Source organism: Halichoerus grypus, chromosome 2 (assembly GCF_964656455.1).
Source record: "Halichoerus grypus chromosome 2, mHalGry1.hap1.1, whole genome shotgun sequence".
NCBI lineage: Eukaryota > Metazoa > Chordata > Mammalia > Carnivora > Phocidae > Halichoerus > Halichoerus grypus.
The window spans coordinates 41555513-41576052 of record NC_135713.1 but is presented as its reverse complement, the minus strand read 5'-3'; the positions used below and the strand labels follow the sequence as shown (position 1 = coordinate 41576052).

The window sequence follows — 20540 nt, the reverse complement described above, 5'->3', positions numbered from 1 at the left end:
CTGTGAAGCTTGGAGAAGGAGCAAATCAGACAAGGGGAACAGGGAGTGCAAAGGCCCTGAGGTGCGAAAAAGCGTGACTGTTTCAGGGCACGTAGGAAGGCCGCTGTGGAGAAAGGGAATAATAATGCCTGCCCCAAAGGTTGTTGAGGTGATAAGCAAGATGATATATGTGCAACATTTAGCCCGGTGGCTGGCACATAGTAGGGGCACAATGAATATCTCTCCTTTTTCCTTATGTGGTGGTGGCTGTCTCCCCAACTCCCTGTGCTTGCGTCAGCGTCAGCCCCAAACCCTGAGGAGAAGCGAAGGAGGGGACGGGTGGTGGAGAAAGGATCTTCCTGTTGCCGAAGACAGAGGTCTTGCCCTAGGGTAGTCCCCTCTCTGGGGGCTGGAGCGCGGGGTCCTGTGGCTGGGACTGGAGGTGGGGACAGGGCACTCTGGATTGCCCAGCTGCGCCTCGTGTAGGCTCAGGCTCCCCGGAGGTGAGGTTCTGAACCTGCTCACTGTCCTCTGGCTCTTTCTTCCCCCATTTCACTCTTCTCTCTGGTCCTGGGAAGCCGGAGAATCTGTTGTTGGCCTCCAAGCTCAAGGGCGCTGCGGTGAAGCTGGCGGACTTTGGTCTGGCCATAGAGGTGGAAGGGGAGCAGCAAGCATGGTTCGGTGAGTGGGGGCAGGGGGTGGCAGGGGTGTGGGGGGCCAGCCTTGTGTTGACACACTGGCTTCTAGGAGCCCCCTGCCCAAGCAGGGGCAGGCGGGAGATTGCCATTGCACCAGCCAGAGCCCTGGGAGCAGAGGTCCCACCGCGCAGCCTCTGGTCAGTGGGCGTTGCCCATCCTGTCCCCATAGAGGTCAGGTGCAGGGACGTGGTTATCCTTAAAACAGTACAGGCTTCTCCACATGCACACACACCGCGACTGTTGGCTGGGGGCTTCCGTGGCTTCCAGAGCTGATTATCCTGACTTTACGAACGAGGAACAGAGACTGAGAAACTTGGAAGAGTTCATGGGGAGGTAAAAGGGGCAGAGTCTGGATTTAAGCTCAGATGATCGAGCGTGCTCAGGGGTTTTGGCATAATTGAGGGCTTTCAGCTAGCTGGGGAACCTTTTCAGTGGGCGCTATTGATCAGTGGTTAAGAGTCAGAGCTCTGAGTTCAGGTTCCGACTCTGCCACTTAGGAGGTATGTGACGTTTCAGCTTGCTGAGCCTTCGTTTCCTCGTCCATAAAATGGGGGTGATGAGAGCATGGTGCTCAGCGCTGTGTGAGGAGTCAGTGAGACCAGGCATGGAAGTGCTCGGCCCAGGGCTGAGCACACACGCTCAATAAATAGTAACTGTTCTTATGATTCCTTGTTCAAGTACTTGGGGTGCCTGTTTATTTCAAGTGATTCTCCCCACACTGCTGGGAGGTGGTAAAGGGAGGAATCCCTAATCTCTCATTTGATGGATGAGGGAACTGAGGCCTCGAAGGAAGAGAGACCCACCAGGGGACTTAGGGCAAAACCAGAGTTGGGGACAGGCCTCCTACTAGCCCAGGACCAGCTCCCAGAAGGGTGGGGAGTGGGCAAGGGTTCAGCTCCGCCTTCAGCTGACATGGCAAGGACATTTTGTCTAGAGTGCCACCAGGAGGGCTGTTAGTGTGTGACGCTGAGGCAGGACCCCACGGGAGGGACTCTGGGATTGACCAAAGACTTCTGCCATAGGCTCTGGAGTGGGGGTGGTGACAGGTGCCCTGTGCACTTGTCCACCCTGATCTAGAGGCTTTGCTGCCCTCGACCCACTCTTGGGAGCGGGGAGTGTGTTCCCCATCTCCAGGGAAACCTCATCCCACTTCCAGCAGGACCTTGCCCTGGGTTGCTTACGTGCCAACCTCTGTGTGTGTGTCTGCCTGTCTGTGTGTCTGGGGAGCAGGGTTCGCAGGGACGCCGGGATACCTCTCCCCGGAAGTGCTGCGGAAGGACCCGTATGGGAAGCCTGTGGACCTGTGGGCCTGTGGTGAGTCCCTCCCAAAGCCCTCTCATCCCCCTGGGTGCCTACCCCTCAGGTGCCCTCTCCTTTCCCATCCCTCCCCTCTTCATCGCTCCTCCTCACAGGGGGGTGAGGCTTCTCCTGGTCCTCTCCCCAGGGGTCATCCTCTACATCCTGCTGGTTGGGTACCCCCCGTTCTGGGACGAGGACCAGCACCGCCTCTACCAGCAGATCAAAGCCGGCGCCTATGATGTGAGTGTCCCTCCTCTCTCCAGCCTCCCTGCCAGCCCCTGAGTCCCTTCCAGTGAAAGCCAGCACCCAGCGAGGTCAGAGACCGGAGGTGCCTCCCTCCCGCCCTCCCAACCCACTTAGGCCCCCTGCCCCTCCTTAGTTGTGGGCGGGTGGAGCTTGAGGACTGACCATGCGTGGCCCCGGAGGTCAGGAAAGTAGGCCCCAGAAGCTATAGACTCTCACCCTCTCTCTCTCTTGCAAATAATAATGCACACACAAATAATAGTAATAGCTAACATAGCACTCCTCTAAATGCTTTATATATTATTAGAGCTCATCCTCATACCCATCTAGGACATAGGTATGATTATTATCCCCATTTTACAGATAGGGAAGCTGAGGCACAGAGAGGTGAAATAACTGTCCTCACTGCATAGCTAAGAAATGGTAGAGCTGGGATTTGAACCCAGGCAGTTTGGCTCTTAGAGTCTGTGCTTCTAATGACCAGGCTCTTCTGCTTTTCAATAAGGCTGATTCTATCACGCCACGTGCTATGTGTTTTGTATCATATTTAATCCTCACAACATCTCTAGAGGCAGCTAAAGGGTCACATGTCTTGCCCAAAGTCACACAGCCCAGGAGGCAGAGCCAGGACTTGGACCCAGCTTTCTGATTCTGAAGTCTGGCCCTAACCACTGGCCTCCTGCTCCCCAGATAAGGCAGAGTATCAGAAAAACAGAGGAAGCCCTCCTTTCCCTCTGGCCCCTGCTCTCACTTGTCCTGGGGACCAAGGACCCTGCCCCTCCTCTGGTTCCAGAGGGGTCCCTGCATTGAGGATCCCAGCTCCTCCTGGTTGTGGATGCCCAGTGGATGGACAGTAGGACCCCTGCCTGCTCCCCTGCCAGTCAGGGGCTGGGGGATCGCAGGGGTGGCCTGGGGTAGGCTGGGCAAACCTGGCCCCTCTGCCCCTTCCAGTTCCCGTCACCAGAATGGGACACTGTTACCCCGGAAGCCAAGGATCTGATCAATAAGATGCTGACCATCAACCCATCCAAACGCATCACGGCCGCTGAGGCCCTCAAGCACCCCTGGATTTCGGTGAGCTTTCCCCCGCAAGGCCTTTTCCAGGAGGCCCTCCCGGCTTCAGGGTCCAGACCCCCATGGAGTCCTGGCCCTGCCCCTGGCCCCTCAGACCCAGCATAGGATCAAGGGGGCTTCATCCAGAGACGCTGCCCTGCCGCGGTTCTCCAGGGAAAGTGGAAATGGGAGGTGTTCTGTGTTGGCATCACGACGAGGGGTGCTACTGGCATGGGATATCCGGTGCCAGGGATGCTAAGCACCTACAGCATGTACAACGTCCCCCAGAACAAAGCTTTGTTCCCCGAAAGATGCCAACCACATCTCCACAAGATGCCCCACTGAGGGCCTTTGGGCGGGCCTGCCTCCCACTCACAGACCTCTCCCCACTTCCTCCAGCACCGCTCCACTGTGGCCTCCTGCATGCACAGACAGGAGACCGTGGACTGCCTGAAGAAGTTCAACGCCAGGAGAAAACTGAAGGTAACAGGTCCTCGCCTTCCGTAGCCCCCGGACATGGAGTAGCTTGGTTGGGTCTCTGCAGAGGCCAAGAGCCTCACTCACGAGTTCTCTCCTTCACTGAGTCAACAAGCATGTGCTGAGCACCTACTGTTTGGGCTGGGGAGTGAGCAGGTGGAAAGGACAGACAAGGACCTGGGACAGTAAGGGGGAGTGGTGAGTGCTGGGACGGGGCATGCGCCGAGGCCGGGGGTGACCATAGCAGGGCCTTGAACCAGGTCTGGAAGGACCAGGGAAGCACTCCAGGAAGCCTTGCTGGGCAAGCGGCATTTAGGCGGACGCCGCAAAGGATAAGCAGGTATTAGCTGCGCAGAGTGGACAGATGTTCCAGACAGAGAGAAAGCTCTATGCCTAAGTCTGGAAGCATGAGCGTGACCCCGTAGGGGAACTGTAAGTGCTTCGGCATGGCTGGCAAGAGGGTCTAGGGGCTGAGATGGACTGGGCAGGAGACCAGTGTTGGTGAGAGGCCCTGCTGCCGAGCGCTGGAGAGGACAAGCCAAGAGACGTGGACAGGGGCCCAGAGGAAGCCACAGTGGGACCCAGGTGGGCCAGGAGCTGCCAGCCTCGTGAGCAAGGGGTGTGTGCTCCCAGGCTGTAATAGCTGCTGACCTAGACCTTGCCAGGGACCCCATGAACAGGTAGGAAGAGTAACTGAGGAGTACCCAGCCTGCTGGAACAGAGAAGTCATCAGAACGCTGAGTGACAGATGCTGAGGCCCCACCTCCTTCGGAAACTCCCCACCAACTGCTCCCAGGCCTGACGTGGTGGCCCAGGGAGGGGACATGGGCCAAGGGGGTGGCCAGGCCAGCATGATGCCAGGAGAACTAAGTCCCACCCCACCCCCCACCGGGAGTGGTCACAGAGGAAATCTCAGAGAGGGTCCAGGTCAGAGAGCGTCAGAACCAGGAGAGCCATCCCCTAGGCCCCTTGTTGAGACAGGAGAGTTTCTCTAGGTCAACCCTCCTCGGCTGTGAGCCCGGGAGCCCCGGGAAAGATGAACTAGTGATGAAGCAAGGTACTGAGTGCCCTGGTGGAGGGTGAAAGGGGCCCAGGAGGGAAGGGTCTATTGTCCTTGGCCTTCAGGAGTCCCCACTGACAGGTGTCCCCGAGCCCTTCCACTACCTCTGGCCAGGACAGTGGAACCTATTAATATCTGCTGCTAGGATGGCCCTGTTCTAGGAGCTGTGCCAGCTAAGGCCCAGCTCGCCCCGACTTCCCCAGGGAGGCAGGGATGGTCTCCTGGCTGTGGGGTGAGGGCAAATGGAGGGGCAAGGCAGAAAGCTTTGGCTTTGTGTCTGAAGACAGCACCTGCCTCCCCTCACCCCTCCCATCCCATTTCTCTGTCTCTCCTCTCCCCCCCTCACCTCCGACCTCCTGTCTCCCACACCCCCTCCTTATCTTTGCAGGGAGCCATCCTCACCACTATGCTGGCTACCAGGAACTTCTCTGGTAGGTGGTGGGACCGCGAAGTCCCAAATACACCCTGCACAGGTCTGTTGGGAACATTGTCCTGTCAGATATCCATGGGGCCTCAGGCCAGGGGCCTGCTGAGAGTGAGGGCTACAGAGGACCCTAAGACTGGGGGCTTAAGTCACCTGCACCCAGAAGTGGCTGGAGCCGAAAGGCCAGCAAGCGAAAGGCATATGAGGAAGGGTTAGAGGTTGAGTCTGGCTCCCCAACCTCACAGCAGTGCTGGGGTTCTCAGGTTGGGCCAGCCTGAGGGGGGAGGCCTCCCGAATATTGGGGTATAGGTCCAGGCAGGACTGAACCAGGCCCAGGGAATAGCAACATTCCCGTTCCCTGCCAGTACTGAGCCCCGTGCTAAGCAGTCCCCATGCTTTCGCTCAGGTGGCCTTCGTGACAAGGCAGTGGGGGCCGTGGCTAGGCAGAGAGAGGCAGAGCCTGCTTTTAGTGCGGCTTTGAGCCACCCCAGAGCAAGTGCCCTTAACCAAGATGGGTCAGCAGGGAGCCAGGGAGCCAGCCTTTGGCCTGGGCCGGAGCCGGCTGGTTAAGGCGGGGAGTACCCAACGACCTGCAGCATGCAGCCCCGAAGAGAAAAGGAAAGGATAAGTGTCAGGGCTTAGCAAGAAGCTCCCCTTGGCACACTGGAGAGCACCCAGGCCAGCGCCTGCCAGGGGCTCCTCTCTGGGGAGACCGGACAGCTGACGGGGCCGCGGAGCAGATACAGCAAAGCTCACCCGAGGGGCCCTCTGACTGGGGCCGGCCAGGCAGGCCTGCTGCGGACACGTGGCTGGCTCCACGGCAAGGGGTCGGCTGGGGCAAGCTACAGCTCTGACTTTGCCGAGAGGCCACTGCCCATTTAACCAGCCTGAAGAAGGAGACCCAGAGGTGGGAAAACTCGGGAACTTCCGATGTGGGCTTGCCCCAGGGCACAGAACTGCCTTCCCACTCTCTCCCCAGACAAGGATCCTGCAGTTCCTCAAACTGAAAGATGAGCCACCCGGACAGTCAGTGTCTTTTTTTAACCTCTGAAGTGCCCCTAGAAACTCTAGTCCAGAGCTCACAAAATGGTGCCCGTGGGTCAGTTCCCATCTCTTGATGGGCTTATAGGACCAGTGGTGTTTTAAAACATAAAACAGTGGGGTTTTTGAAAAGAGTTTCCAGCAATTAAAAATGAGGAGATTTCACAGAACAACACAGATTTCTGTCTTTTCTTGAAAATCAGAACGTGTGACCTCATGGGACCCTCAGTCCTGTGGTCGTGGGCTGGAGCTGAGAGGGACCCCTTGAAGCTGGAGGGGCGACCATTCCCCTGTTCCACTGCACACCCCAGCCCAGCCCATAAGCTCATAGAGGATGGACAGCCACTCCTCTCAGCTTCAGGATCCAGGGGCACTCACCCCTGCATTTACTCTGCAAGAGGGAAACTTGCCTGGAAGGGGTCGCAGGTGGACTTGTGAGAGGGACTGGGAGGCTGGGCCAGCATGAGCCTGTCCCTCTGAGCCTCTGGGGTGTCCATGTCCCGAGCCGCCCCCCTTCCCAGGCTCGCCATCCCCAGGCACCACGAGAAGGACTTACGGTGGCTACCGTTTACTGAGCACCTATTGCATACAGGTCAAGTGCTGTGCTAAGCGCTTTAGCGATCTCCTGTCTCCTTTAACGTAAGGCATCTGTTTGAGGTCGGAAGCAGCCAGATACCAGGTTGGGCAGGGCTGGGCATTCATGCCAATTCCTGGCTGCGTCCTCACCAAGGGCTCTGGCCAGGAGGCAAGGAGGGAGGGAAAGAGGACTGGCAGAGGTGGGGCCTCCCTAAGAGCCGTTGCTCTGCTTTTCCCAGCCACCACGGACACCGCCAGCCCTAGCATGGGGCTCCGGAGTTGGAGGGTAGGGAGGCCTCTGTAGGGGATGGGCGCTCTGGCAGGGGTGGGCCCCCAGAGTGGGGCATCTGCTTCTTCTCACCGGCAAAACAAGGCTCGCAGCTGTCCAGAGTGAGTAGGCAGGGCTGACACATGACCTCGGCAGCAGCATGGGGCTAAAATTAGAGCGGGCCGGGGGGGGGGGGGGGGGGGGGGCGGGGAGGGGGCGGGGAGGGAGCGGCCAGCCCTGGGCCAGGCAGCCAGGCCTCCAGGTTGGCCACCACTAGCACGGTGGTGACCGGGATCCCGAGGGAATCCCCAGGCTGAAACAGCAACCCCACGGGCCTGGGACGCGTGGGTCACCTCCTGCAACCCATGGGGCCGGAGGGGCACCCTCGAGATTGCTGAGGACGGGGGAGCCCAGGCCCCCCTCGCGGGCCACCGGCAGTCCAGGCCCCAAGGAGGAAGGAGGAGCAGAAGGAGGAGGTGTCCCCCAGATCACTGAGCCGGCTCCGTGCCCTCCGCCTGCCCACGGATGTTGCTGTTCCTCACCCTGTGGGCCTTGGTGCCCTGCCTGGTGTTGGTAACCCTCTACTTTTTCTCCTCCGCAGGAGGGAAGAGTGGAGGAAACAAGAAGAATGATGGTGTGAAGGTAAGCCCCCGGGAGCCTGGCAGGGCCCGCATCTGGCAGCCTTCCCGCCGACAGGGCCTGGCTTTCAGGGCTGGGGCGAGACCCAGGCCTTGCTGACGGTGTTCTGGGCAGATGCGGTCACTCGTGTGGTTGGGCTGTCCCCAGGATTGGTGGGGGCGGGGGGGGAGGGGGAGAGGCAGGTGGCCTGGAGTTGGGGGGGGGCGCCACAAGGAAAGGAGCAGGTCTGAAGGAGATTTCTGTGGTTCTCTGGGATGGGAGGACCGGAAAGTGAGAAGGTACAAAGAAGAGACAGAGTTGATCATGAGGGGTGACCTCCTCCTTCCCGAGTGTGGGCTGGCTGGAATGGGCCCCTGACCCAGTGTGCACCCCAGTCCAACCCACAAAGCCCATGAAGGATGGATAGCCACCCCTCTTGGCTTTGGGATCCAGAGGCACCTACCCCTGTCAAGGCCGGCCAGTTCGGCGCCAAGAATCCCCTCCTCCCCTGACCCAGGCCTGTCCTCCATCCCCACCCCTGATGCCCGAGCTACTTCTTTCCACAGCCCGCTGACCCCTCCTTCCCTCCTCTCTCTTCTCCCTCTGCTCTCTGGGGCCTGGCCCCACTCTCTGCGGCTCCCTTCTCCCCTGCCACTGGCTTGCCTTGTGGGTTCTCCTCTCTTGAGACCCTGCCTTTTTCTGGGCTCAGAGCCCTGCCTGGCCAGGACCCCAGGGCTGGGCTGTGCCCAGGACCCTGGATGGTGTGGGATACGGTCCAAACACAGCCACCCAGGTGGGCTGGTAGCTTCATGGCTTCCTGTAGCAGTATTTATGGTCTCAGGCCACTGGCTTTGGTTTGAGGGTTGCATGGGAGGAGATCTGGGCTGGCTGGCTGAGGCCAGGATTTGGGCCTCTCTGCTGCGTTGAGCCCTCTGGGGGCTTGAATTTCCTCATAGGTACAATGGGTGGGGTGGGAGGGGTGTGGACTCCATGATTTCCAAGATTTAAGCTTTAAAAACAGAAAAGAAAAGAAAAGAAAAAGGCAACAAACCCCTATCTAATCACTTTTCCTTCTCATCTTGAGTACTTGAGGAATACATAATTATTTGGTTATCAGCCAAAGTCAGTGGTTTTCAAACTGAACTTCTTGGAGCCTGAAGGTTTTGGGGAGGCACCCTTAGCAGCGGATGGGGTAGAGTGGGATAGTAAGGGGGAGGCTGAGCAGAGAAGGTTCTGGGCTTCTCGTGCCCACTATAGCCAGAACAGCTCCGTGTAACAGACATCGCAGTGGTTAAGGGAGCCAGGCTGGACTTAGCAGCTGGAAACCTCGTCTGAGTATCTGAATCCCTTGAGCCTGTGTTTCCTCATCCGGGCAATGAGGGTAAAAGGGATTCCCACCTCCCAGGGCTGCTTGCGAGGATGAAGGAAGATAATGGGTGTTGAGGATTTAGCTGGCATGGGATACATGCTCATGAGATGCTAGCCAGTATTATGTTTTCTAGATTAGACTTGCAAGTAAGATTTCTCTTGAAAACAAAGTTTGATCAAGGAAGTATTTGGAAACACAGATCTAAAGCCAACCCAATTTATAAAGTTAACACCCGCTTATCCCAAATCCTATGACGGCATCCAGAATTGAGTTCCGGCTTACTTGCTGTTTTGGGTTACCCATGAATCAAACTCTCTCCCCTCTCTAATTGGAAAGGGTAATGGGGGGATGTGCAATTTGGGGGTGGCCCTCTCGGCCATAGCGTGTAGACACTGGGGATGCTGGGTTCCCTGGGAAAAATCATAATTGGGAGATATAGGGCAGAGGCCACCGGGGCCAGTGGGCTGTGGCCCAGGTCAGTGGAGGAGGAGGGGGCAGACAGAGGGCTACCCCGTCTGCTTGGCTCTTAGGTTGGCCCTGGCAAAGGGCTGACACAGAGCCACGGGTGGGAGGTCAGGGCCTCCCTCAGGCTGGGTCTTGGGACGAAGCTTTCTTCTGGCTCCTCTCCAGGCAAGGCCAGGAGGCAGAGGCTGTCTGAGGGCAAGGACATCGCAGAGCATGGTGGCCAGTCACTGCAGGGCTTACCAGTGGGCACGGCTGAAGAAAAAGCCACTCCTTCCTGTAGCAGCAGGCCGGACCCTGAGTGACTTCTCAGGGTGGCTCGGGTGTGGATGAAGAGAGACCCAAAGGCTATTCCTGGCCAGACTGTCTCTTTGTAGCTCAGCTTCCTGCCCCTTTTGGGGGTGGAGAAGGAGAAAAGTCCAGCTGGAAGATGAGAGTAACCAGGGGACCTGCCCGGGATTTGGGGAGCCGGCCTGGGGTCCAGTCATGTGTTTCACTACGAGTGATGCTGGACCTCAAGTCAAGAAGCTGTGGTTTTGCCGGGCCCCATCGTCCCCCCCTTTGGAGACCTGTGTCATCAGTTCTGCCGTCCGTGCAAGGGCGGGGAAGGGCAGGTGGGGCCAGCGAGAGGCTTGCACCAGACTGGGCCTTGGGGAATCACACCATGAGCTCCTTTAAGCAACACATGTTCAGCCCCAGTGGGGAAGTACGTATTCTTCTTACAACGTGGTCCATGGAGAAACCACCACGTTCATCGGAGGCTTAGCTGGAGGGAAGATGGGCTGGCTGGAGAACAGAGATACTGTACTTTATGGGCTGGTAGGGGCTTCTCGAGGCTAATGTTGACCCTACTTTATTTCTACCATCTTTGCTAGCCTTAGAACCATGCATCTACACGTGGTTCTGACAGATGTGACTCTACTTGTGGTGAGAGACCCTGGTCAGTACGGGGTTATTATTAGTACCGTCATCATTTGTGATCCAGGAAAATCGAGTCTTTCTGTTCCCGAGGAGTGCTGACCCCCCACGCCCCGCCACCGCTAAGCCTCCACTTCTATGAGGAGCGGCCGACTGCTCCCACCCCTCAGCCCCACTCACTGCCCCCTGTTCGTGTCCCATCCGTGCCATCGTGACTGCTCTCCCCCATGTCCCATCCTGTCACTGTATGTCCGACTCTGATGCAGTCTCTGCTCTGTGTTCCCTCCTCGTGTCCCGCCTGGAACCCTGGCCCCCGTGTTCCTCAGGTTTCTGCTGACGGCGAGCTGAGAGGGCCTGTCCCCTCCTATGTACACCGTGCCTGGCCGGGCTCTGGCCAGAAGTGAGGCCGACCCTAGGGCCTGGCTGCAGGCTGCTGGCTGTGGGAATCCCACTATCTACCCAGCTGGGGCGGAGGCAGGGACCATGAGCCTTTACGCCGGGTGATGCCCAGTGAGCCACTTCTGCCACGTCTGTGGGGACCCTGGAAGGACAGCACAGGATCCTGGGCTCCGGGCCCTCAGAGGCTCCTGGATCTTGGAGTCAGAAAGCCCAGAATTAGACCTAAGGATCCTAAGAGAATAGCCAGTGCCTCCCCCAGGGCAAAGGCCCACCCTGAGGGCGTCTCAAGTCCTTCCGTGCACACACGGCCACCCCCCGCCCCATAGCACAGCAAGGAGAACAGCCTCCAGGCCTCTCAGATGGAAGCGTGTCCGGGAAGGACGAGCCGAGGCAGAGCAGTCAGGCTGCGGGGTCTGGAGACCTGGACAGAGAAGAAAGCCTACATTCAGGGGTTCTAGCGTCCACTCTGCTACCAGCCAGCTGAGAGACCTCGGGCAGGTCACTGTCCGTCTCTGGGCCCCGGCTTCCCATCCGTGCAATGCAAGTGTTAGACCTGCAGCCTTCCCTGAATGCGAGTCTTTACGACTCCTGGCTTAGAGTGAGAGAACGAGAGGACAATGTGTCCTCCTCTCTCTTTCTCCCCTTTCCTTGCTTCCACGGCCAATAATACGAGTGAACCTGCAAATCCTCCAAAAGCTGGACTAGGAGGGATGGCAGGGCTCAGCTGTGCGTCTGGCCGTGCCTCAGTTTCTCTGTCAACATAAGGGAGCTGAACAGGCCTGTCGCTGGGAAGCTGGGACCACAAGCAGGATTTCAAAGGCCACTTAGAGGAGTGGTTTCCATAGCCGGGCCTGCTTTGAAGTCACCTGGGGATACTGTTTAAAATGCAGATACCCAGGCCCCTCCCCAGACCTAGTTATTGAACTCCTTGAGGGGGCCTTGTTATGTTTCTTTTGGACAGGTTTCCCAAGTGACTCTGACACTCGACCAAACCAGGGGTGGGGTTCTTTTAGTAGAGACACACGGGGAGGCTAGGAGGAGGCACTGGGCCTCATCTCCAGACCCGAGCACCCTTTTGTCCTGCAAGAGCTTTGGCTTCCAGAGGCCTCAGGCAATTGGCATCCAAGGCCCAGGGTTTGTTGCCCCCATCAGAGCTTGGTGTAGAGGGAGGCCTGGTCCAAGGGAGGCTTGGGCCGGAGCTTGCTGGTTGGATGGTGAGCCCCAGGCGGCTGTGCATGAGGCCCCCAAGAGCTTCAGGCTGACAGAGGACTGGCCCTGCTGGGCAGTTCTTGCTCGTGGCCCTGACTTCTTGCCCCAATGCCGTGCTGGCAAGGGACCGTAGAGGATGACCCTGAGGCCCATCATCCTTCCAAACCTCCCCTGTCGTTCGTTTCTTTGCTCCCTGCTGTTTCTCTGCTCCCTGCCGTTTTCACGCTGTGTCTTTTCCTGTCCCATCTCTTCTCCTTGTTTTTCCAGAAAAGAAAGTCCAGTTCCAGCGTTCAGTTAATGGTGAGTGTCTGCCGTCTCCCAAACGCCGGTAAATGCTGGGCCTCGAACCCTCGCTCCTGCCTCCCTCCTGCAGGCTGCACTGGGAACCCGGGGCGGGGAGAGGGTGCTCAGGGCGTGCTTGGTACGTGTGCCTTGTGTGACAATCTGTGTGTTGCGTGTGCGTGTTGTTTGCGTGTTTCTGTTGACACCTCCAACTCCATGGCCCAGACCAGCCGCCTGGCCGTAGACCTGAGAACCCCCTCAGGTATGAAGGGTGATTTGAACCCCATCCCACGTCCAGCCCTTGGCTTCTTGCTTCTCCCCGCCCTCTGCTCTAGATCTCATCTCAGGGCTTGGTTTGTGCCGGTTGCGGCGCGGGGGGGCTTGGTTTGGCCAAAGGAGTGGGCGCCAGAGAGGCCCTTCTTGAGCTTCTCGATGCTCCCCAGGGCCTGCCGGTGGCAGAGGGGCCACCAGCCCCTGCCTCTGTCTAGGGGTTCCAGTGGTGGCATGGTGGCCCACATCCCTCTTCTTCTGATTCCATGGCTGTCTCCCGCAGTTGTGTGGTTTTTCTCCCCCTGAAAAGCCCAGCCTCTCTCACACTGGGCCTCCCCACCTCTCTCTCTTCCTCTCCTGCCAGTGTGTGTATTCCTTCCCCATTCTGTGGCCACCATGAGCCTCTCTGCTCTTCCACACCCCCTCTTTGCTCCCTCAAGCAGACAGGGCCGGGGAGCCCTCCCAGCCCTCCCAGAAAGGCCAGGGTTCTCCTCGCATCCACCCCTTCATCCACGCCCCCTGCCGCCAGCCACCTGCTTAGCTGGGCCCTTCCCCTCCTTAGGCTCGGAAATCTGGCAGGGTTTTCAGGGCAGCATCTGGATGGCAGAGCCGGGGGTGCTTACAGAAACCGGGCCGCAGCATCAGGCAGCCGAGGGGCAGCCCCCCACGGGCCGAGCCTCTTCCTGCTCGCCAGCTGGGCCTCACCACCTCCCGTGTTCTCTTTGGCAGGAATCTTCAGAGAGTACCAACACCACCATTGAGGATGAAGACACCAAAGGTAGGGGGGGCCTTGCCTTCAGCGTCTGGGCCCCCCGGGCCTCCCAGCAGGCCCCCTTCACTGACAGCCCCGGCCTAAAAGGGCCCCAGGGCCGACCTTGTGTTCTGCTCCTCCACAGACAACCTGACCGTAGCCCCTTGCAGACTGGGCGGTGCCACCGCAAGGCACTGTGTCCCGTGCAAGGTACTCGGTCCCCTGGCGGTACGCAGACGGACTGTGCTTCCTGTAGGGGTTGTGTGCGTAGTTTAGTACGTTTTAGGGGGAAAAATTAACCTATTCAGGTCACAAATGTATCATGGTGGCATACATTTTCTTTTTGAATTTTTTTTAAAAAATGGGTTGATTTTAGGGGCGCCTGGCCGGCTCCGTCGGTGGAGCGTGCGACTCTTGATCTTGGGGTCGTGAGTTCAAGCCCCACATTGGGCGTAGAGCTTACTTTAAAAATAAATAAATAAATAAATAATAAACATGAATTGATTCTAAAAACATGAAGTGAGAAGAAGAAGGGAAGGGAAAGCAAAAATTCAGAAAATTCAGGTGACAAGAAACATTGCCTAAGACCAACCCCCAAAGGCGGGGGCTGCCGTAGCCAGGGGCTGACAGTCTCCACAAGCCTTCAGATGGAGGAAGGAGCAAAACCCCAGAGAACTGTGACCGGCTTAGTAAGAGGGGCGCTAATAAGGACGATAATCGTGGCCGCCCTGCGCGGGGCACTTGCGGTGTGCTAGACCCGGTCCAAGTGCCTTACATTTACCTGAGCTGTGAGCTGGGCACTGTGGTCCAGCCCATTCTACAGCCTGGGAAACAGAGGTTGGGTAAATTGGCCCAAGGTCCCCTAGCTCTTAAGGGTGGAATTAGGATTTGAACCCCGGGCGATGTGGCTCCAGGGCCCCGCCTCGTAACCGCGGCTTGAAGGCTCGGTGCGTGGCAAGCGTGCTTGGAGTTGGAGGAGGAAGGATGAGTGTCACCTTCTGCTCAGGGGACCCACATCCTTGGACGAGTTAGCGAAGTCCTGCTGTCCTGCCCGCCCCCGCCGTCCTCGTCCCACGGGACCGGGAAACTAGCCAGGGCCCGGGTTCTCGCGCTCCGCGCATGTCAGAGACCCCCGGGGTCTCTGCACCGTAGAAGCACACCACTGACCTGGAGAGATTGCAGCTGTACCAGCGTGCACATTTTTCCATTTAGATACTGGCCCCTAAAAGAGTACAACGAAGGGGCAAAGGGCAGTTTATAACGTGACAAACATTTTTGCACAGTTGCGTTTCCACATGTAAAGGCAGCTTGGCACACTGAGCACCATGACTACCTCCCGCCTCCACCCGGGTGCCTTGGAAGATCAGCCCCACCCTGTGGGTCCCTGTGTGGTCATTCCCAGCCGGGCCGTGGGGCGGTCACTTCATCACCACAGCCTGGCGCTGGAGCAGATCCGTCTTCCACCGTGGCGCTAGGGACGACCTTTAAAAACCAATGATCTTGTAGAAAAACTCCCCACTGGGGGCAAGTGTACATTCTAAGTCCCTCAGGTGTGTTTTCCAACCACATTCCCAGCCCTGCCCCTGCGGACTCTGATTCCATAGGTTTGTGGTGGGCCAAGACATGGCATTTCCAAGACTGTCCCCACATTTGAGGCTCGCTGTCCTAATGATAAGAGGCACCGGGATTTTGAAAAACCCGTACGGCCTCATAGTGCTGGTCTTGGAGCAGACAGGGATCATAGAGGTGAACTGGCTCTGTGCTTCTTCATGGCAGTCCATTTGCTAGGTGACTTTGGACAACTTACTCAACCTCTCTGAGCCTCAGTTTTCCTTCGGTAGAGGGTTGATGATAATACTATCAATCTCAGAGGATTGCTGTGCAATCTCAGAGGATGAAATGGGAGGCTGTGTATAAAGTGATTTCACAGTGTTTGGCACTGGTAATGGTTTAATAAATTTTAATTTCTTTTTTTTCAAACTGGAGCTTATGGCTGAATGACAGGAAGCCACATGAAATTTTCTTGGAGCATCAGTTTTACTCAAAGATTGTTTTAAGACAGATATTTATATGTTAGAAATATTTGGAAAGGAATGCAAAATTTGTATGTGTTATAAATGTAAATGTGACCCATCGAAGACATTTTTCCACCTGGGGTAATGGCTCTGGGTGGTATCCCTGAGGCCCCACATTTGCTGTCATTAGACTCTGCTCTAGAGAGATCAGGATGGGAAAATTTGTGGAGTCTTAAATTTTAGTTCCCCCTTTTACAGAGGGGCATCTGAGACCCAGAGAGAAAGGGCACGTCCAGGTTATTAATGGCAGAACTGGAGCCCCGTTCTCTGCCTCAGTTTCCCACATGTAAAAGGCCATGTCTGATAGAAGAGATGCTGGCTCAGCCGGGAGCTTCTCCCTGTGTTTGGCAGGAGAGAGGAGCCCTGTGCCTCCCCCAGCTTCTTCAGGCCTCAGAGAAAGTTTAAAAAAAAAACACCATTTTCTGGTGTTAATTTGTTAAGTCTTCTCACTAAGTGAGAATAGCAGCTGGTGGGGTAGATTCTGACCTAACATTAAAGTTAATTAGAAATGTCATCCTCCAGGGAACATTTTCCCCTGAGCAAAGAAAGAGACATTAATATTTCAGAGCACCTCAGGCTTAATGCACAGGCCTCTGGCCCTCTGAGCTGCGCGGACGGGGCTCTGCCAGGCTTCCTTCCTACTTCCCTACCTCCTACTAGTCAGTTCCGTGAAAAATTAATTTCCTCCCCAACCCAAAGAGCTTCTTCAGAATCTAGACAGAGACCTTCTGGGAAATACCAGCCAGGAACGCTGATCTCATCTGAGCCTCAGCATGCTGTGTGACCTTCGGAGAGTGCCTTAACCTCTCTGGGGCCTCAGCTTTCCCATCTGAATGAGAGCACTCCTGGATGGCAGATGAGAAATGCCAGAGGTTGCTGCTGAGAAGCTGCTGAATGAATCTCTCACAGCAACAGGACTGCTGAGGACATGGAAGGGACCCAAAACCAGAGTGAGTTTCTCTAGATCTAAGAAGCACCAGATTCCCAGATCTTCTGTCCTAGAGATGAAGCTACTAGGGAGATTTCTGCCCACTAGCTTTCCACTGTTGGCAAACTTGATGTCCTGAGTGTCTAGAGGCACAGCCAAGTCAGGCATTGTCTCTGGATGCATTAATAGAGGTATAGTGTCCAGAATTAGGGAGGGGATAGAGTTCTGCCCCAGACCTGATATTCTGCAATATTCAAGCCACATTGAGGATTGTGTGCTAACACTCAGGAAGGCCTTTAAACAGCTCAAGGACCCTCAAAGAGTGGATGGCCAGCTTAACTCAGATCCTGCAAACTCTATCCTCGAGGCTTTCAGCCCTAGAAAGAGAAGACTAGTAGAGGGGGAGGGCACTGGGTCTGGGCAAGCAGGTGTACACTTTGGGGCCCCAGAAAGCAAGGGGCTTTCAGGGGGGAGAGTCTGACTTTAAAGAAGAAGGAGGTGGGTGCAAAGGGAGAGATGCCTGACGGTGTGTCGGGCTTCCTGGCAGGCTGCAAGCCCCAGAGTTCCAACCAAGATGGAAGCATCCATCACATCTCAGGCTGCTGGGAAGCATCCATGCCCTGGCTAAAGACCAGAGGCTGTCCTCAGGGAGAACTTCCAATTCAGAGATTTCCAGATGATAATAATCATAGCTCTTATTCACGGACTGCCAGGCACTCCTCTAAATGCTTTATATTATGCATCATTATTGACATAAATGAGTTGATAGAAAGGGCTTGGAACAGTAGCTGGTTCTTAGTGAGAACCATATATGTGTTAGTTATTTCTACTGATGCATCCTTAACTCGGTCCTTAGAACCACCCTGTGAGGTAAGTACCATTAGAAGCTCCATTATACATACGGGAAAACTGAGGCATGGAGAAGTACCTTGCCCAAGGTCACAGTTACTAAGTAGCAGAGTCAGGATCCAAACCCAGGGAGTCTGGCTCCAGAATCCAGGCCCCTGACCACTTTCCTAGTGTCTCTGGGATGGCAGTGAGAAGGAGCCCATGGGAGGTAGGGCATTAATTAAGCACAGGCTTATGGAATGTCAGGCTGGAAGGAATCTTAACGTCTGTGCAGAGAAAGCTAGGAGGCGGCACAGGTCCCATGGCCTGCTGGGAGCACATGGATCCGCTCTGGATCATCACCCTGATCATGCGTGGGAGTGGAATGAGGAGTCTCCTGGCAGGGATGGGTGTCTTCTTGCCCTTGGTCTCCATGAAGGAAGGCAGAGTTGGGCAGCAGGCCAGGCTTTTGGGCTCCAAGGGACAGAGACCCCCTGGCAACTTGGTAGATTCCAGCACACAGGGCGAAGACAACAGCCCCAGGCCCTGGTTCGATCCACCCACCAATTCGTTCATTCCTGCCTCCTCTGCCCCCGCCCCAGGCAAGGCCTCAGTCTCATGGCCCAAGACAGGCTCACCCCCAGCCCTGGTAGATCTTAGCAGAGTCAGGAGATAAAGAATTAGCCCCTCGCTGTGCTACTGACATTGAAGACAGTGACAATTACGTCTACGGAGCCCCCACCCGTGCCAAGAGCCATGCTGGGCACAGGGCCCCTGCCCTGAGGACAGTGGGACGGGTTTGGGGGCCGCAGACTCTGGTGGGGGCGGTCGGCCCCCCACAGCAGACCAGTCAACCTCTCTCACCTCCGGTTTGCCCGTCTCTGACGTGGAAGTGATAGCCACATGAAGCCGTGCGTGAGGCTTCCGGATGCTGCGGGCTGAGCACGCGCTGTAACGCCCAGTGTGCTTGTTCACGCAGCGGGGAATGCCTGTGGGGCCGGGTCTGTTCCAGGTCCAGGCGTCCGGTGTGACAAGGGCAGCCATAGCCCAGCTTCCACGGAGCACGTCTCTGAGTTGGGAAATAGACAAGTGTGCGGGCCTAACCCGTCAGGGAGCACGGGGTGGAGGGGGCTAGGGGGTGCTGTGGAAAACGCCCTGGGCTGGGAGCCAGACTCTGCACCAAGGTGTTCTGTGTCCTTGGGCAAGTCAACCCCTTCCTGGGCCTCCATTTCCCCCACAGTTTGACAAGGAGGCCGAGTCCCTGGTCCCCACAGGTTCTTTCAGCCTGGATGTTGTAGGCTTCTGTGTCCTCTGGGCCTGAGGTGAGCTCCCCGGCAGCAGATGGGGTAGGGTGGCACGGGCCGTGGTGAGGAAAGGGGCAGGGACGGGGCCTCAGCCAGGCGTGCTCCCCCCCTCCGTCCCAGACTGAGACATGGCAGCGTGCCCACGTACCTCACCGGAGCCTGCTCCGTAGGCCAGCCAGCTGACGGGGTTGCAAGTGAAGCTTGGACCTGTGGTGGGGAGAGCCTGCCCCAGGGAACCGCGCCAGGCTTCTGGTGGGACAGTCCTGCTGGGAGCCAGGACACCCGGCTCCAAGTCCCTGCGTCCCCGAGGCTCAGTCTCCGCGTGCGTCAGATCGGGGGGTGCTGGCCTTGCTGACCTCCCGGGGTGTGGCCACCTGGGTGGGGGAGGCAGGGAGCGGCAGCGCTTAGAAGTGTGTACCTACCGCGTGCCAGGCGCTTGGTGCGCAGCGCCTCATCCCACCTCGTTACCTCATCACCGGGAGGGGGGCGCTGTTGTCCTGGTCGGACAGCCCAGGAGCCCTGTGGCCGCGTCACACAGCTTGTGAGGACCTGCGCCGGGACTGACGTGAAGTCTGTCTGGTACTCAAGTCTGGGTTTGGCACTGGAGGGACGAGAGGTGGTGCTGTTTCCATTTCACAGCTGGGAAAACTGGGGCTCAGAACAGCGCCCATCTAATGTGAAAGCGGATGCCTAAGCCTCTACCAGAAAGACCAGCGATTCGTCGTGTTTCGGGGTGGACAGCGGAGGCCAGGTCTCAGCAACCGGGATTCATTATGGCTAGAAAGTGCTGAACCCCCCAGTGCCTGATTCCTATCGGGCCCCAAATGGAGCAAAAAGCTCACCCAGACCTAAGGGATGAGGAAGCCCTAAGACCTTCCTTAAGGGCCCCAGCTTGGGCCCAGGGAGAGCCCCTGGTTCGTGGCTGCTAGTGACAACCACCGCTGTTGACCCAGTTTTGATTCAGGTGGCAAAGCAAGGGGACGGAGAAGCGTATTTTGGAGTCAGCTTGGCTTCCCGTCAGGCCTAACGTCAGAACGTCCACCATGCATGCTTTACTGAGGCAGAGGCCGCAAACCAGGACAATGGCTCTGCCCTTTGCAGCTGAGGGAAATTTCCCACCTTTCTCCACCTTTCTGGGCCTCAGTTTCTGCTTCTGTGAAATGGGAGTGATGATACCGACCTCCCAGGGATAATGTGAGGCTAACGGAGACCGTCTCTACGAGGCCGTCAGATCCTAGCGCAGGGCCTGGCCTATGATAGGGACTCAGAAAATGGTAGTTGGTGCTTCATTACTATTACTATCATTTCTCTGTGTCTCCTCCTGCCTTACAGTGCGGAAACAGGAGATTATTAAAGTGACAGAGCAGCTGATTGAAGCCATAAGCAATGGAGATTTTGAGTCCTACACGTGAGTCGGCTGGGTCCATTCTGCATGTCCTGCCTGGATCGTTGTTCAGGGGCCGCTGATGGCTAACTTTGGGGGTCCTCGTCTCTGACCCCCAGTCACTCACTCTGCATGTGCCGTGAACCAGACTGAACTCATACTTCTGTTTTGCATTTAGACTTTATGCTTTAATGAAGCTTTCTGTTCACAGTACTCTGTATCTCGGTCCTCCTCCTATCCTCCTCCTCATCTCTTGTTCCCCAGGAGGAACTCCAACAAAACTCCTTTGCTTCCCCACCACAGCACGGGCCCCCTCAGGAGATGAGCGGGGAAGGAGGGGAGGGAGGCGGGCCTCTCTTCAGACCTGCTGCATGGGCCTGCTCCTCACCCTGGACCTCCTCAGGCCTCTGACCTCAGGTGGGCAGGAGTAGGCAGGAACCCATAGGGTGCGTCCTCCAGTGAGCAGGGGCGAGCAAAAGAACCTCAAAACAGAACCTTAAATCCTCTGGGGAATAAGGCCAAGTGTCCAAAAATAACATAAAATGAAACAGATGGTACGAGATGTCCCCTACCCGCCTGGACCAGCCTGTCAAGCGGCGGCTGTGTGCAAAGGCTGGGCTGGAGC

The 20540-nt window shown here is 57.0% G+C and overlaps 1 protein-coding gene across 2 annotated transcripts in view; it reads left to right on the top strand.

Moving 5' to 3' along the window:
* Positions 1–20540, top strand: part of CAMK2A (calcium/calmodulin dependent protein kinase II alpha) — a 60644-nt gene that overhangs the window by 31715 nt on the left and 8389 nt on the right. Inside the window, exons 7-15 of one of the 2 annotated variants that reach the window (XM_036113577.2) lie at positions 558–660; positions 1908–1991; positions 2122–2216; positions 3171–3293; positions 3672–3755; positions 5198–5240; positions 7720–7760; positions 13375–13423; positions 19864–19939. In XM_036113577.2, coding sequence (XP_035969470.1) covers positions 558–660; positions 1908–1991; positions 2122–2216; positions 3171–3293; positions 3672–3755; positions 5198–5240; positions 7720–7760; positions 13375–13423; positions 19864–19939 — 698 coding nt within the window. Of the gene's footprint in view, positions 1–557; positions 661–1907; positions 1992–2121; positions 2217–3170; positions 3294–3671; positions 3756–5197; positions 5241–7719; positions 7761–12360; positions 12967–13374; positions 13424–19863; positions 19940–20540 lie in introns of those variants that run through there. The other variant, XM_078066736.1, reaches the window with a different exon arrangement.